Consider the following 16,624-nt stretch of genomic DNA (forward strand, 5'->3'; position numbering starts at 1 on the left):
TATATTGCTGACTAAAAATGGATGGATAATTTTATTATTAATTAGATATTTTTTAACGTGCTTTATTAATTATAAATTTTTTAGTAATTATTTTTAAATGAATAGTCATTTAAAAAATTAATTAAAAAATAAATAAATTACGGTAAATGCTTTTAGTTGTGATTCAATGAGCTTTACGTAAATTTAAAAATTGCTGGTGTAGATTTTTTTAGTTTTATTTAACTATTTTCTTCCATAATTTTTAAGCAGCAGGTGCTCAATAAAAAAAAAAAAAAAAAAAAAAAAAAAAAAAAAAAAAAAAAATAAATTAAATAAAAAATGATTTTACAATTAAAAAAAATTATTGCGTTATTTATAGTTAAATAAATATTTAAGAATTATAGAGAGAAGAATAGAAAGTATACCACATGTCTTATCAAAATAAAATATTATTTATTTTCATGGATAAATATTTTTTTTTTAAATGTCAGTACAAAAAATTCTGATTATACTAATTGGAAGACATTTTTCATATCTTATTTTTTGTTTAATTGTCAGTCGTTTCATTTTAATATCTGTAATAAAAATATTGTGATTAGAAATTTTAAAATTAACAGCTGACAAGTAAGCTTCAGGATAATTAAAAATAAAATATAATTATTTTTTACCAAAAATCAATAAAGCAAACTCATAAAGTCTCAAATTGACCTCTTCGACGAGCATAAGCTCCCATACAGGCAAAAAATGCCACAATTCCGATAATTAATCCCAAAATAAGTGCCAGTGTGTCGCCAAAATCAAATTCGCCAGAAGCAGATACAAATTTAAATGTTGAAAATATTGAAATAATGAAAAACCACAACATTTTTTCGATTATTATTTAAGACATTTGTTTACTGGTTATGTCAATTTATTAAAATTTAATGTTTATTTATATCAAGAGGATTTTCGGGTGTTTTCGGCTGTTATCGTTAATTGTTCGGGTTTTGTTTTATATTTCTATAGGTGCATATTGCGAATTTATCTTGTTGAAAACAATCCTATTTTCAATTAAACATTTACATTTGATTTATTATTAATAGCTGGAAAAAAAAAATGTATTTTCATAAATTTTACAGAAATTTGTGAATGTCATTTGTTTAATTAATAGTGACAGGTAAAAAAAAAAAAGTATTTTAATGCACTTGAAGTTAGCTGACAACTGTCAATAGTTTTAATTTTTTTAATTTTAACACTTGGAACTTTTTATTGAATTTTTTATGACATTAAATTCAGTTGTCATCTGATTAATTTGTAATTTTATTTAACAATTAAATTAAGTACGAAAAATTATTTTTAAAAATTGCATTTTTTTGTTTTTAAAATTTCTAAATGTAAATTTTTTTTTTTTTTTTTAATTTTTTTGCCACAATTTATTTGTTAAAAAAAATTCTAAAAATGATAAAATATCCGCTAAATTAATTTTCATAATAATTTAATTGTTATTGTTATAAAATTATAAAAATAATTTTTAATACCTGTCAATTTAATTGTCATGATAAAAGGTCTTGTTTATAAATGTCCCCAGGGCCGAGTTCCTGTTTTGTGAATATTGAGTATAGACAATTTTTATTTCTAAAATAAAAATATAGAACATGTAAAAAAATGGCGGGAACTGATTATCAAGCGCCATCTGTAAAAAAAACTCCCTAGCAATAGAAAGTAATGATTGGCTGGAATTTAAAATGTTGGCAGTAAAAATCTAGGGGACTTAAATGAAAAAGCAGCCATCGATAAGCATTTTATGATTATGGTGGCGTCACTCGACTAATGGGAAAAACGGCTGGACGAGTATCGACCGAGTAATAATTCATTTATATTCTGTGTTGCTGTGGTTTTTAACGTAAACCAACAATTATTTAATTAATTAATTAGGTAAGCTATTTATAATCAAGCTAATTAGCACGTTAAATATTTAATAAGCCGAGCAATTTGATAGAAACAACAAGACGCATACACGGCTCAATCGTAGCCATTTTGCTATCCGTTGATAAATGCATGCCATTCCCGTACCGACTGGTGAACTGAGCTTCAAAACAAATTTCATTTCAAATAAATTTCTTTACTTATTATTTATAATATAAACGACAACACAATTGATTTGTTTAATATTTTTAGAAATTTGTTAATCGAGTGTTAAGATGAGTTGATACTGTGATTACGCATCAGGCATCCTCCATGCTCCCTACTGGCCATTCGTTCTAATACTTTTAGTACTCCTATTGTCACATTTTAACCTTTTAAAATTACTGGAGTAAATTATAAATATTTACTTTTATCATTTATTTATTTATCTAATTTTTTACATTTATTTTTATTAATAAATTATATTGTTATTCAGTTTTACCATGTTTGACGGAAATTCTTGGAAATAATCTTTGTGTTAGTTTATTTTATTAATATTAAAAATTTATAAAGAATAAATATTAAATGAAATTTGCTAGTAAGTTTTATCAATATTTTATTTTTAATTGCAATAATTATTACTTTAGTATAATTTTTATTGTGAAAATTTATTTAGCTGGGTATTTAATAATTTTTTTAATGAAAATTAATTTAGCAGATATTTAATATTTGATAATTTTATGAATTTTTATTGCAAATAAATTAAAGTGAAAAAAATAAAAAATGTAATTTTTTAATTTTATCAAGGTTATAGGGTAGTAAAGGATGGAGGGCAATGGTGGATCAACAGCTATGGAAGTAGAAGAATTAAAAGCTATTTTAGAATCTAAAGGCGGTAGCATAATGGAAGGAGAAGAAGAAGAAGAAGAAATAATTTACGAGGGTGAGGAATCAGCTGTTGAAGAAATCCAAGGTGAAGATATTGTAGAAATAATCGAGGAGATTGAAGTTGTTGAGTCTGAAGAGGAGGAAGAAGAGGAAGAAGTAGTAGTCGAGGAAGAGCAGCCACAGGCCGTCTCTGTCACTGAAAGTATTCATGATGACTCCTCGCAGAGCCAGGACAAAGTACATCAGACAGTTGACAGTAGATCTGCCGATGATAATCAGAATAATTACTCTCAACAAATAGTTACTTATGACGCTGATGAAGATTGGACGCTTGAAGAAAGCGACCCGTTGGAATTGAAGTCCAATCATTCAGCTAAAAACAAAGAAAATTCTGAGAAAGTCACTGTTAATGGAAATAAAATCGTGAATACCAAAAGTGAAAATGTTTATCGTACTGTTAAGTATTCTAGTTCGGAGTATGAAGAGGCTGTAATTATTAGGTCTGACGAAGATCACCATGAAATTGTTAAAAATACTGAGAATGACTTGGTTTATACTGTACTGGGTGGAAAAAAATCAGATAAGTCTAAACAAGAAGATCCACGTTATATCAAAGTAAATATTTTTCATTTTACATTTTACATGTGCGTTAAATTTTTTTTTTTTTTTTTTTTTCATTAAAAATTTTATTTTTAAAGATGGAAAGGTTGGATGAAAATATTGCTGAAGAAGAAGGAACAATTTATTATGAAGACGGTGAAATGGGAACTTTGTATATGACTCCATCTGTCAATGACGGGGAACAATATCAATATGAAGAACAGGCTTTGGAGCAAGATGACCAGGAACAAGGAGAACAGCAAGAACAGTGGGACGGAACTAATGAAGTTATGATGGAAGAACAAGGCGATGAAAATCAGGTATTTTAATTACTTGACTCAATACTTTATAGAAAAAAATTATTTTGAATTGATAATGTGTACAGAAAAATTAATTGTAATTTTTTTAAGGATCAAATATATCTTCATGAGGATGAAGATGGTCAGCTTTATTTCAAAGATGAAAATGGAATAATGCAGCCAGTTTATTTGACTGAGGACGGGAATTATGCTATCGCAGATACGTCTGAGGATCCTCAAGATAATCAGGAGCTAAAGCTTCAACAAAAATCTGATGAATCAATTTTGGGTGTCCAGGAATTGGACACTAATTCATTGAGACAGGTAAATTAAAAAAAAATTTTTATCAATTTTTTTTTTTGTATTTAAATAATAATTATCATTTTTTTTTTTTTTTTTAAGGGATCATCGACATCCAGCCCAATAAATAATGACGTCGATAATGAAGACAATACCGTGACTATATCTTTAATTATATCAGAAGATGAAAATGGGCTGAAGAGAACTCAAGTTATTATTCCAACGCCAGATGCATTGAAGTGTGAAATTTGTCAAAAGAGTTTCAAGACTCAATTTCAATTACTCCGTCACAACAGGTTAAAGCACGCCCGTGAGGAAGATATCACGACCCGTAATTTCCCTTGCGACTTGTGCCCGAAAAGATTTCCTGATCAAAATTCATTAGCCAAGCATCGCAAGACTCATACAGGTGATCGGCCATTCCAGTGCTTAGAGTGTCAAGATACATTCCCAACTGCTCCGGCGTTACGTCGTCACATGAGCTCTCACAACCCAGAATCAAAACCATTGCCTTGTATCTACTGTGGTCGTCGTTTTCTCGACAAGCCTGCTCTTGAAAAACACGAAAAATCTCACCTGGCTGCTGAGCAGCAGCGCGGTCATGTCTGTGACATCTGTAACAAAACTTTCATGACTCCAACTGATTTAATGGTTCATAAAAAAAATCATGATCCTGATAAGAAATTTGATTGCGAAGTTTGTGGTCGAGAATTCAATCGACTTAATAATTTGCAGCGTCACATGATGGTTCATCAACAACAGGTACGTGAAAAAGCTCCGGTAAGTTTATTCACGTACAATCATTATCATGATTTTTTTTTTCTCATGAGAATTATTTTTTTTTTTCATTTCTATAGATAAGATTAAAGAGCCAGTTATTGGAACTTGCAATTTTATTCTAATTAAAAAAATTAAATGTTTTTAAAAAATCAAGTATCTAAAAATTAAATTTATTATCAAAATAATTTAGTAATATTTTTACAAATAAATTATGATTAAAAAATTGACATTTAAAAATTTTTTAAATAATTTTTTAGAAAAAAATTTTTTATTAATAAATATTAATTATTAAAATATTATCAAGTGTCAATAACTGGGTCTTCTATCTTATATTATTAATTGTATGTCATAATAATTAATTTTTTTTTTTTTTTTTTTCCAATTTTTAGCAACAGGGACAGAGTCAAGAAATTTTATCGTGTGACGTTTGTGGTATAACTTATAAATTTATGAGTTCACTGACCCGGCATATGGTGACATCACACATGAACCCAGAGAAATTACGGCAACAAGCCGAAGAACAACGACGAAAACGTGAAAATAATTACAAGCGTTATCTGGAGAACCGTAAAATGTACGAAACTCAACATGGTACTGGATACGGTAAACGCAGTTACAGAAGTGCTATGAGTAGTGATCCCGATGATGACTTCGCTTGAGATTCATTGACTCAGTGTTCAAGGTCTTCATATAAAAACAGATTACGTCATAATAATTCTACATCACGTCATTTTTGGCGTTACGAATATCAGTAATGCATTTAATGTAATGATAATAATAATAATAATAATAATAATAATAATAATAATAATAATAATAATAATAATAATAATAATAATAACAATAATAAAATCATTCATTATTTACAAAAGGATGAATTATGAAAATGTCAAAGTTACAAGATAGTTATCATCCACTTAAAGGTATTGTTTTATCAAAAACATAATTTTTAAATTCAATTATTCATATTTGTAGTAATTAATTTTTTAAGTAAAAAATCAATTATTAAAATAATCAATTAATTATGACTTATAAGACTAAAAGTTTAAGGTATATTATATTATTTTACAATGATTGGATGGTAAAGTTAATTTCTAATCTTAACATTTTAATAAGTGTGTTTTTGTGGTAACTCAAAGTAAATAAATAAATAATTAATTATATGTATGTATTTTTTATCATGATAGTAGTTAATGTAAACAGTTTGTCTTGATGATTAATTTTTTTTTTTATTGGCACAGTGATTCCATAAATTTGAAATAAGCGTATTTAATGTCATAATTCATGTCGTACCAAAAATTAACTGCTATGCATCCATGTGATTGTTGTACATGATGAAACCATAATGATGGCAAATAGAGTACATCACCTTTTTTAACTTTTACTTTTATTGTTGTGACATTCTTATACTGCGGGTATCTGAAATTAATTTTATGATTATTAATTAATAAAAAAATAATTTTTAATAATTGTAAAATTAATTTTATTTTCATGAAAAATTGAATTTCTATTAAAAAAAAAAAAATTCATAAAAATTGTAGTAAAAAAAATTTTAATTACTTGACATAATCAGGATTTAAAGGATCAATTGAAATCCATGGTATTAAATTTTCTGAATCAAGATTGTCCAACTCTTGGGATAAATTAATATTTTCATTATAAATTATATCCCATTTATTATTATTTTGTTTTTTGTAAGTAGCTGATGGATACTTCCCATAAGGTATCCATGGTAAATCTGTCGGTGGATGCAAAATAAATTCTTTTACTCCATTCACCACACCATATATATTTTCATATGGATCTTTGTGCACTAAAATATTTAATAATAATTATTTAAATTCATAGATTGATAAAATTAGCAACAAATCATATTTTAATGTGGTAAAAATTCTTACATTAAGAATTTTTTAAAAAAATAAATAAAATAAAATGTAAAAATAATTACTTGATGTAATTGCACGTTTATCACCCATCCAAAAATTAATAGCATCAGGATTTTTACCAAAAAGTTCATAAGCCCATGAAAGATTTTTAATGTCTCTCCATAATTCGTGAAAATAATTATCAAAATTTGAGTTTTGTTGTTGGATGTAATAAATTTCATCAGCAACAGGATTATTTAGTTTATCTAAAAATGAAGACATTTTCATTTCACGTTCTTCGGGTAGAGTAAATATTTTTTTTCCATTATTAGATACTATTGCATCTGCGTAACCGTTTGGAGTTACGGCAACTGTTACTAATTTATCTGGAAGTATTTCACGAAAATACGAAGCGCTCCATTTATTAATTGCCGGCCAATCATATGCTCCCTTTTTAATTAAAACTGGTATATTACGAGAAACGTAATCACGATGAAATTTTAGTGGATTTTTTTTAACTTCGTCAATATATATCGTTGCTATTTTTTCTGATAAATATAATTCTGAAAAAAAATTATAATTATTTATTAAAAATCAAATTAATTAATAAAAAATATTATAAAAATTAATTTAGCACATATTTAATAATTTAAAAAATTTTTAACAAATAAATTATAACCAAAAAAAAATTTTTTTTAATTGAAAATAACATTAAAAAATTGTCAAGTGACAGCTAATTTAAATGCCATAAAAAATTCTTCATAAAGAAATAAAAAAAAAAAATTATATAATTGTAAGTTTTTTTTTTTTTAATAATAAATTTTTAAAAAATTGTCAGCTGTTTTTAAATTTTAATTTCATAAAATATGACAAATAAATAATATTAGTATTTATTACCTTTAGCTTCTTGAGATAATAAATGAAATGCTTCATTTATTTTATTATTTTCAGAATTCTCCATAATAATTGTTTAAATAAAAATTTTTAATTGTTGTAAAACTACAAAAAAATTTCTAATGTCAGTTAACTTCAGTGTCTTTTTTATTTATGTTGACGCTTGACTTTAAACTTGTTTAAAAATATATAATGCTGCAAAAAAAATTATGACAGTAAAATTATTGCAAAAATAAATAATCAGCGGATTTAATAAAAAAAAAAAAAAAAATACTCTTATAGAAAAATTGTATTATTAATTACATTGTTGTAAATCACAAGCATCAAGTAAGTATACATAACCTCTGTTTTTTTTTTTTTTTTTTTTTTTTTCTAGTTTATGCAATACATGTGAAATAATTGTTTTTAAAAAAAAATTTTTTTCTGTTATTTTTAAGAACAAAAAATGTTTTATAAAAAAGACAAGGATAAACAAAAAGTAGCCGCAACTCCAGGAGATGGTTTACGTTCTGTAAGGACTACAATGCTATTTAGAGCAGTGAATTTTGAACTCTACGCACGACCGGTAAGATATTTTTTTTAATACATTAAAATTAGTTTGATAATTTTTTTTATAAAAATTAATTTAGTAAATATTTATTAATTTTTATAACAAATAAATTTTTTTTGATAATTTATAACAATTAAATTATTAAAAAAAATTTTCACATGTGAAAATTAATAAAAATTACAAGTGAAAATTTTTAGAAGCATTTTTTTATTGAAATTAATTTTTTAAATTAACAAGTAACAGCTGACCGCTAACTTTTATAATTTATTTATTATAGAACACGGTGATAATGGCATTAGGTTTGACAGCAATGATCGGATGCTCTGGATATATTTGGTACATGCGGTCACAATATGAAGACATGGGTTATTACACAGCAGTTGAATCAGATGGCAAGGAAACATTTAAAAAAAAGAAATCAAAATGGAGTTGATAAAAAATTTAGTTAATTTTTTAATTCCATCAATTCATGAGCTGTCACGTTGTCATATTTATTATTTGTAAAATAAATTAGCGAAATTATGTAAATAATTATACAAAAAAAAAAAAAATAGACATAGTTTTTTCTGTAATTATATCTGTTAATTTATTTAAACAAATATTATTATGATATAATTCTCGTTGTGAACTCTTGAAGTTAATTAATTTTTTTTTTCTTCGTTATACAGTTGATTTCTCACATTATTGTCTATTTCATTAATTACACACAAATTACACTGAATACATACAATTAAATTCACTAATGAATTTTTCTAAATTTTAGTTATTTGAAAAATAAAGTTTTAGTCATTAATTTCTCTTAATTGTCATGATTATCAATTGGACTTTGTAAATTTTTTTTTTTTTTTTTTTTTTTTTTTTTAATTGCAAGTCTAGATATATTGATAGTGTAGAAATGTAAAAAAATTTTTTTTTGTTTTTAAAGTGACCAAAAATGTTCATTAAAAAATAATTTTGAAAATTTTAATTTAAATTAAATTTTTTCAATATTAAATTTGGCATAATTGAATGAAATTAATTGCTGTTAATATTAAAAAGTAAAATGATTATCAATTAATTAATATTAATATCTGTGTAAGTGACTAAATAATATATTTGGCACCTGATAAAAAAAATTAAAATAATGCAATACGGAATGAAGATTATAACAAGTGTATATAATTAATAATGCATTGTCAATAAGATTGTTTTGTACTTAATCTTTTACCATATCGGCCTATCTATTTTCTACGCAAAAAATTTCACGAATAAAGCCTCAAGTATCTCTTCATTTATCAACAAGTATACTGATAACTCTTAAATATTTTGGTTATATAAACAACATGTATAAGTGTATAGAATATTCTAACAATTATTGTTCTCTTTGTTCCTAAAATTTACTTGTATCACTTGATACAAAATTAGTCGTGCTGTAAGACTAAATGTTACACTCATAGTAAATGGTAGATAAATAATATTAATACTTTTTTTTTTCTCTTCAGATATTTATTGCAAGGTAGCTCTGTTTAAACGGAATTTTTATTTGGATCCGCAAATAATGTAACAGCATCGTGAATAGCGTTAGCCACGTAATCAATATTTTTATCTGTTAGCGCGCATATGTTTATACGTCCACTTCTAAGCATGTAGATATGATAGTGGTCCTTTAAATGTGCAACTTGTCGTTCTAAAATTAAAAAAAAAAATTCAAACGCTTATAAATATAATTTTTAAATTAATTGATTTTTTTGAGAACATTTTATTTTTTTAATTAAAATAAATAACTAGGTCTTTCACCTTAATTAATAGATAATTACTAAAAAAAAATTTACCAGTCAATCCAGTGTAAGAAAACATTCCTATTTGATTGATAATATGATCCCAATTTCCAGGAGTTCTTAATTTCAACATCCTATCGTACAATGCTTTTCTCATCAATTTAATTCTATTGGACATCACACGAATATGATCTTTCCTGCAAATAATAATAATAATAATAATAATAATAATAATAATAATAATAATAATAATAATAATAATAATAATAATAAAATAATTGAAAAAAAAAATTAACTCACCATTCTTCATGTAAATCATCATTGCCCAAAACAGTAGCAACGATACGAGCACCGTGATTTGGCGGGTTGCTGTACATTCCACGAACAATCAAAGTCAATTGTGATTTAACTTGAGCCACTTCCTTGGGATTGTTCATAACAACAACGAGATTGCCAACTCGTTCATTGTACAATCCAAAATTTTTAGCGAAACTTTGAGCGCAGAAAAATTCCATCCCGCGTTCAGCGAAGAGACGAGGAGCGTAAGCGTCGTGACTAACATCTCCACTGGCAAAGCCTTGATAGGCGCTGTCGAAAAATGTAAATAATTTTTTTTGCTCAATAACATCGGCTATTTGCTTCCATTGCTCGTGAGTTGGGTCACATCCAGTCGGGTTATGGGCACAAGCGTGGAGAATTATCACTGAATTTTCTGGAGCGTCTCTCAAATCTTGCAACATACCCTCAATATCAACGCTCTTTGTCTCTGCATTCCAGTAGCGATATTCACATCCTTTTTTGAAGCCCGCGTTGGTGAATACCAGTTTGTGGTTTTCTAAATAAAGATATATAATTAAAAATTTTTTATCTATCTATGGTTAATTGTTATTTTATATTTATATACCCCATGTAGGTGTGCTGTAGTAAAAAGTATCATAGTGGAAAATTCTTGCTAAAAACTCAGCTCCAACTCGCAAAGATCCAGTGCCTGACAGCGATTGAATACCAAATGCTCGGCCCTGAATAATCGCTTGGGAATTTTCACCCAACAACATAACTGTTGCAAGCCGGCTAAATGCCTCCAGACCGAGGATTGGAAGATACTCATGATTTTGGAGATCATCTTCAGCCAATAATTTTTCTACCTTCTTTACTACCGGCAAAACCCATGGCTTTCCTTCGTTGGTTCGGTAAGCTGAAAATATTTTTAAACTTTTATTATCTGTTATGTTCAAAAATCTTATCATAAATAAATAAATACAAATAAACAAAATCTGAATTATATCTGTCGATTTTTATCTCAGTGTTAAGTAATAATTAGCGACGTTAAAGAATTTTTTTAACAAATATTAAATTTACACTTTGTATGGGTAATTGCATAACATTTATTTTGTCAAGGTTAAATTTGAGGTCATTTCTATTAAAGATATCTCGGATAATTTTTTGATCTATGGGATACATATGTTTTAATTAAATTATACAAAATATATTGATTTAATTTTACAAACTAATTGAATTTTTTAATTTTAAAATTATAAGTAAATAATATTTTTTTTTTATAATTTTATAATTTTTTAATTTATTAAATTATTAAAAATATGTAATTTAAGAAAAAAAATAAATTAACTTACCGCCCATTACAAGGCTGACTTTATTTTCAAATTTATCATCTCCAAAAGTCTTTACAAGTGAAAACACTTCAATTGGTGGTCCCAATTCAATACCAGTAAATCTAGATATCGACATTTTCGGCTAATGCAAACTAAAAAAAAAATATAAATATCTATATTATTGTTTTATTTATGTCAAAAAAAATTTTTTTTATGTGCTCATGTATTTATTTATGTGTTATTTATAATTTATGTCATGAATAATGATTTATTGTAACGTCAGACTTACATACTTGGTAAATTCACGTGATATGTGAAAAAATACTGATTATGATTATGAACTGATATCTGATCTCTTGGTTCTCGGTAAAAGTAATAATGATGGGTGGGATCGAATTGAAATGTCGACATGTGACGAGTGTCGGTGAGCGAGCAATGACCAAAATACAAACTGTTTTTTAGTTACAAAAATTATGTCCCTAAATTTTTCGTACTGGCGCGCTCTCTAGTGGCTTGTTGACGGAAGTTGAAATTTTTTTATTATTTTATAGCAAATTAAATTATTGTATAGAAAATTATAAATTAATAACAAAATTTTACAAGTGAAAATTAAAGAAAATTATCGGAGCAAATTTTTTAAAGCATTTAATTGCAATTTATGTGTTGAAAAAATTTTTTAAATTGACAACTGTCAGCTAACTTCAGTATCCTGCCGGGAGTGAGAGAGAAATAAAAAAAAAAAAAAAAAACACATTGTCCGTGTGCTGTTCATCACATAACCTGTGAATTTTTGTCAACAATTGTCAAAGTCAAGATTTTTTTATTGAATTTGGGTAAATTAAAATTTTAATTCAATAAATTATCACAAAATATTCATAATTATAATTTTAATAATTTTATTCAGATGTTTGAATTTTTTTTTTACAAATTTAAAATGTTTTTAGTCAAAAAATTGTAAATAAACAAGTTATGAAATAATACTGAAGTTTAGCAGTCAGCTGTTAATTTAAAAATTTTTATTAATAAATCAATTATAAAAAAAATGGTTGTAAAAATTTTTACTTGTAATTTTTATTAATTTTTACATTTGAAACTTTTTAATTTAATTTTTTATGACATTAAATTTAGCTGTCACTCTACAATTGTTTTAATTTTTTTAACAAATAAATTGTAGCAAAAAAAATTATTAAAAAAATGAACTTTTATAAATTTTAATAAATAAAAAATGTAATTTTTTTTAAATAACTTTAATGTCATTAATTTTTTTTATAATTATTTAATTGCTATAAATATTTGATTAATTGAAATAATTGACTTAAATTATATACTTGAATTTTTTAAATTACTATTTCAATTATCTTGAGCAAGTAAAAAATTTTTCTACTCCAAAATTTTTGTTTATTCGGCAACTCTCGACTTTATCCGTCTGGCTTCATAAATCAGATAGATAATTCAGCCCCAAATTCAATAAATCATTTGGTTTCTTAATTTTTTACAGAAAAAAAATATCTCAAGAAAATTATAATAATTTTTCCAGGCAACTAGAAAAATTAATCAAACTTTAAATATCTAAAATAATTCAATAAACTTTTATTTTATGTATTAACTATTTAGTTTTAAATAAAAATTAATTTTTTAATATTTCAATTTTAATAATTTATTAAAAATCAATAAAAATAATTCCAATTAATCAAAAAAAATTTTTTTTTCATTATATTAATAGAAAAAATTAAAATTTCTAAGTGAAAGTTTTGACAAATATAAAACACTTAGCCGACGCACAGCTGAAAATGATCTACATAGTATCATTCGGAGATTTCAAAGTGGCGCTCAGACTCCACACAGGCAACTCATAAATTAAGATTTAAAAATATATATTTTTCCTCTTAAGATCCATTTTCTCAAGTCTACAAAATTAATAAAATTTCTCTCCCCTGCTAAGTGGATTCTCTCAAAAAATAATAATAATAATAATAATAATAATAATAAAAAAGTAAACATTTTTATAAAAATTATTTTTGACTATCAAACAAATAATAAACATAAAATTCTAGATCGAATATCGATTGTACATTTTTTTTTTTTTTTTTTTTATACAAAAGCCGATTTTATCTCCAGCTTTATGACTTTATCTGACCCCTCTTGGTTACATTTGTACTTGGTTTCAAATAAGCTGACTTTTAGTGATAAAATCGTGTATTAGAATGATAATTGCTTTGGGGGAGTAAATTTCAGGGGTTGCGTCACATACTTTATAATAAAATGAGTTGTTAATCTGTTGATCAATCTTTCTGATCAACTGTTACATTAACATGTGTATATCTACGGTAATCAATGATTTATTGCGGATAAGCGTACTTTGATTAAGATGTGATAATTTCTTAACATATTTATTTTTATTTAAAAAAATCCATCGCAAATTAAAAAAAAAAAAATCAATTTTTTTTTTTTTTTTTTTTTTTTTCAGGTTTGATTAAAAGAAAATATGTTGAGCGTTAATAAAGAAGAAAAATCAAATAAAAAAATTGGACCGATAAAGAGCGCTTAGAGCTGGCCACTAAACTTGATAATGAACTAGATGAATACATTAATAGTTTTGAAAAGAAGCCGTACTCAGAAGGATGGCCAGAGGATCGATGGCAAGAAGAAATGGAGAAACATCCGTTTTTTATGAAACAGTTTCCTGAAAATGGAGAAGTTTCTCCACTTATGGATGGCTTGCAGCAACTTAAATACAGTGAAGAAGAAAATACTCCAGATGGTTATTCTTTTTTTTTTTTTTTTTTTTTTTTTTAATTAAGTCATTTTTTATATCACTAATTATTTAAAAATTCTTCTAATAATTTCAGAGCTGGCGATTAATTATAAAGAAGACGGCAATTTTAATTTTAAATACAAAAAATACCGTCTAGCAATTTTAAGCTATACAGAAGGTTTAAAAACGCAGTGTAAAGATGACAATATTCGTGCGCAATTGTATAATAATAGAGCAGCGGCCCATTATATGCTGAAAAATTATCGGTAAATTATACAACCTTTTACTGAATTTTAAAATAATAGCATTATCCATTTATGTGTTGTGAAATAAAATATATATTATTGTATGGCGCACAAAGGTCGAGCTTGAATGACAGTAAACAGGCTATGAAGTTTCAACAGAATTATTCAAAAGCATTATCCCGAGCTGCGAGATGCAGTTATCATATTAAAAATTATGACCAATGTATTGAATTCTGCAATAAATATATCGCTGAAAATAGACCGAGTGCGGAAATTTCTCGTTTAATGACATCAGCTATTTCAGAACAAGTATAAAAATATTTATTATCTTTACTGAAAATTTTTGCTAATTAAAATTTATTTTTTTTAGAAACAAAAAAATCGAATTGAAAGATTGAAGGACAAACGAGAGGAAATAGAAAAACGTAAAAGTGAAAAATTAGAGGAAACAATTAAATCGCGGAATTTAATTATTGATTCTAATGGACAGAAAAATTTTGAAACTAAACATTTAGTTCCGCAAATTCCGCAATTAGCTGATCATACTGTAAAATTAGACGCTGAGGGTAAATTAATTTGGCCGGTTGTTATTTTGTATCCAGAAACTTTTCAGACAGATTTTATTCAAAATTTTCATGAAGATTCTAGGTAAAAATATATATTTTTGTTTTTTATTTTTTTATGAACAAGGTCTTAACTTTGTTTCATGATTTTAGATTTGTAGATCAACTAGAGGAAGTTTTGAGTGAACCCCCAGAGTGGGACTCCGGAAGGCACTATAATCTTTTTAGTGTAAATGTTTATTTGGAAGCTGATAACAAAGTTATCCATAAAGTGGATATTAGTCAGACATTAGGATCGATATTGAAAACAAAAGGGTATATTTTCTATTCAATTTCATTTTTTTAACAAATAAATTACGGCAAAAAAAAAATTTGACAAGTAGAAATTTTGCAAAATTAAAAATGCAATTTTTTCAAATAAATTTTTTTATCAAAAAAAATTAACAAATGATTAAATGACTGCTAATTTTAATAAAAATTAATTTTATAATTTTTTTAACAAATAAATTATGGCAAAAAAAAAAAATTAAAAAATTGTCATTGCTAAATTTAATATTCAATTTTTTTTAATTTTTTCCTAAAAATTAAACTTAATTTTTTTTTTTTTAATTTTTAGGTACATAATAAAAGCAGGAACTCCTTCATTTTTCATCTTAATCGCCAACAGTGACTCAGAAAAAAAATTTTTAGACAATTATAAGTCTTAAATATTGTAATTATAATTTTGTAAATTATAATAATTTGATCTATCAAATTTTAAAAATAAATTTTTAACAATTAGACAGTTGTGAGAAAAAAAAATTGTAAAATTATTTAATTAATTCCTGTGACCAAATTTTGATTAATTTATTTTATCAATCTTTAATTAGTTTAAAGGAAAATTTTATTTTACCGAAAGATATTTTATGAAAATTAAAAATAAAATAATGAAATTTAATCTTTTAATGTCTAATGAAATCCAATTAAATTTTTAAGGATGTGCATGCTTAGATCTATCAATAAATCTACGATTTTTTTGTTGTGAAATTCGATCTTTAATTTTCAAATGAGATTTTTCGAGATATTTGTAAATCTATTCACTTTGAAATACGATCTGATCAGCATCGATTGAGATATACTACTATAATAAGAGCGGAAGCGCAATAGTAAAACGATATGCTACAAAAACGGGTCTCTAAATTTATTGGTTATTAACTTGAGATTATTAAAAAAATTAAATAAGTTATTTTATAACTAATCACCTCGACTATTATTAACTTATTTGTTTAAAATTAATTATTTAATTTAGCAGTAATAAATTACTAATTAAATTAAAGATGGAACATTTTCACCTGAATGACACCCTCTAATTATATTAATGGTAGAAACATTGATATGTTCCATCCATTGTTTCCTATTTAGCAAAATACAGGGAAGTAAGCCTTGAAATGTGTTGGAGATAGAAGCGTAAATGAATATTGATAGACAGACGTATACTACAATCAATTATTCACAACATAACAGGGCATGCAGAGAAGTCAAAATAACGTGATAAAAATTTTTAGAGTGAAAATATATTCTCTCATGTGCATCAACTCGTGTTTGTCTATATTACTTATTTATTTAATTGACATCATGTTACTGACGTTTTACCTGTTATTAAACTTACTTTTATT

General features: G+C 25.4%; 5 protein-coding genes and 1 long non-coding RNA gene across 8 annotated transcripts; 3 read left to right on the forward strand and 3 right to left on the reverse strand.

Annotated features, from left to right (window-relative positions):
- Nucleotides 1-410: 410 nt before the first annotated feature.
- LOC141524321 (uncharacterized) lies at nt 411-1,591 on the reverse strand. The gene is made up of 3 exons (XR_012478686.1): nt 1,497-1,591; nt 648-1,061; nt 411-554 (listed from the first exon to the last, which is right to left on the reverse strand). It is a non-coding gene; the product is annotated as an uncharacterized LOC141524321 (long non-coding RNA).
- A 154-nt stretch (nt 1,592-1,745) lies between these two features.
- On the forward strand, nt 1,746-5,535 carry LOC141524278 (uncharacterized). Of its 2 annotated transcripts, none has more exons than XM_074238051.1 (6): nt 1,746-1,893; nt 2,671-3,366; nt 3,450-3,671; nt 3,762-3,974; nt 4,053-4,730; nt 5,120-5,535. In XM_074238051.1, the coding sequence occupies exons 2-6, from the start codon at nt 2,689-2,691 to the stop codon at nt 5,387-5,389; spliced, it is 2,061 nt and encodes a 686-aa protein (XP_074094152.1). In that variant the 5' UTR covers nt 1,746-1,893; nt 2,671-2,688; the 3' UTR covers nt 5,390-5,535. The 2 variants fall into 2 exon arrangements, with proteins under 2 accessions (XP_074094152.1, XP_074094154.1); XM_074238053.1 differs by having other exon boundaries at nt 4,053-4,712.
- Nucleotides 5,536-5,881: 346 nt separating this feature from the next.
- LOC141524301 (bifunctional peptidase and (3S)-lysyl hydroxylase JMJD7-like) lies at nt 5,882-7,897 on the reverse strand. The gene is made up of 5 exons (XM_074238107.1): nt 7,793-7,897; nt 7,493-7,684; nt 6,679-7,158; nt 6,291-6,543; nt 5,882-6,149 (listed from the first exon to the last, which is right to left on the reverse strand). Exons 2-5 carry the CDS (start codon nt 7,554-7,556, stop codon nt 5,960-5,962), a joined length of 987 nt encoding a protein of 328 aa, XP_074094208.1. The 5' UTR covers nt 7,557-7,684; nt 7,793-7,897; the 3' UTR covers nt 5,882-5,959.
- LOC141524319 (small integral membrane protein 8) lies at nt 7,592-8,611 on the forward strand. The gene is made up of 3 exons (XM_074238133.1): nt 7,592-7,816; nt 7,927-8,054; nt 8,317-8,611. The coding sequence occupies exons 2-3, from the start codon at nt 7,935-7,937 to the stop codon at nt 8,470-8,472; spliced, it is 276 nt and encodes a 91-aa protein (XP_074094234.1). The 5' UTR covers nt 7,592-7,816; nt 7,927-7,934; the 3' UTR covers nt 8,473-8,611.
- An 891-nt stretch (nt 8,612-9,502) lies between these two features.
- On the reverse strand, nt 9,503-11,837 carry Got1 (Glutamate oxaloacetate transaminase 1). 2 transcript variants are annotated; one of them, XM_074238103.1, is made up of 6 exons: nt 11,700-11,837; nt 11,428-11,558; nt 10,701-10,991; nt 10,097-10,631; nt 9,851-9,993; nt 9,503-9,705 (listed from the first exon to the last, which is right to left on the reverse strand). In XM_074238103.1, the coding sequence occupies exons 2-6, from the start codon at nt 11,540-11,542 to the stop codon at nt 9,545-9,547; spliced, it is 1,245 nt and encodes a 414-aa protein (XP_074094204.1). In that variant the 5' UTR covers nt 11,543-11,558; nt 11,700-11,837; the 3' UTR covers nt 9,503-9,544. The 2 variants fall into 2 exon arrangements, with proteins under 2 accessions (XP_074094204.1, XP_074094202.1); XM_074238101.1 differs by having other exon boundaries at nt 11,696-11,831.
- Nucleotides 11,838-11,998: 161 nt separating this feature from the next.
- Nucleotides 11,999-15,749, forward strand: Dpit47 (DNA polymerase interacting tpr containing protein of 47kD). The gene is made up of 7 exons (XM_074238106.1): nt 11,999-12,239; nt 13,874-14,167; nt 14,256-14,427; nt 14,523-14,715; nt 14,777-15,054; nt 15,123-15,284; nt 15,586-15,749. The coding sequence occupies exons 2-7, from the start codon at nt 14,056-14,058 to the stop codon at nt 15,674-15,676; spliced, it is 1,008 nt and encodes a 335-aa protein (XP_074094207.1). The 5' UTR covers nt 11,999-12,239; nt 13,874-14,055; the 3' UTR covers nt 15,677-15,749.
- Nucleotides 15,750-16,624: the final 875 nt, after the last annotated feature.

This window comes from Cotesia typhae, unplaced genomic scaffold (genome assembly GCF_013202065.1).
Source record: "Cotesia typhae breed Kobodo isofemale line unplaced genomic scaffold, CoteBio_Ctyphae contig_22, whole genome shotgun sequence".
NCBI classification, from domain to species: Eukaryota; Metazoa; Arthropoda; class Insecta; order Hymenoptera; family Braconidae; genus Cotesia; species Cotesia typhae.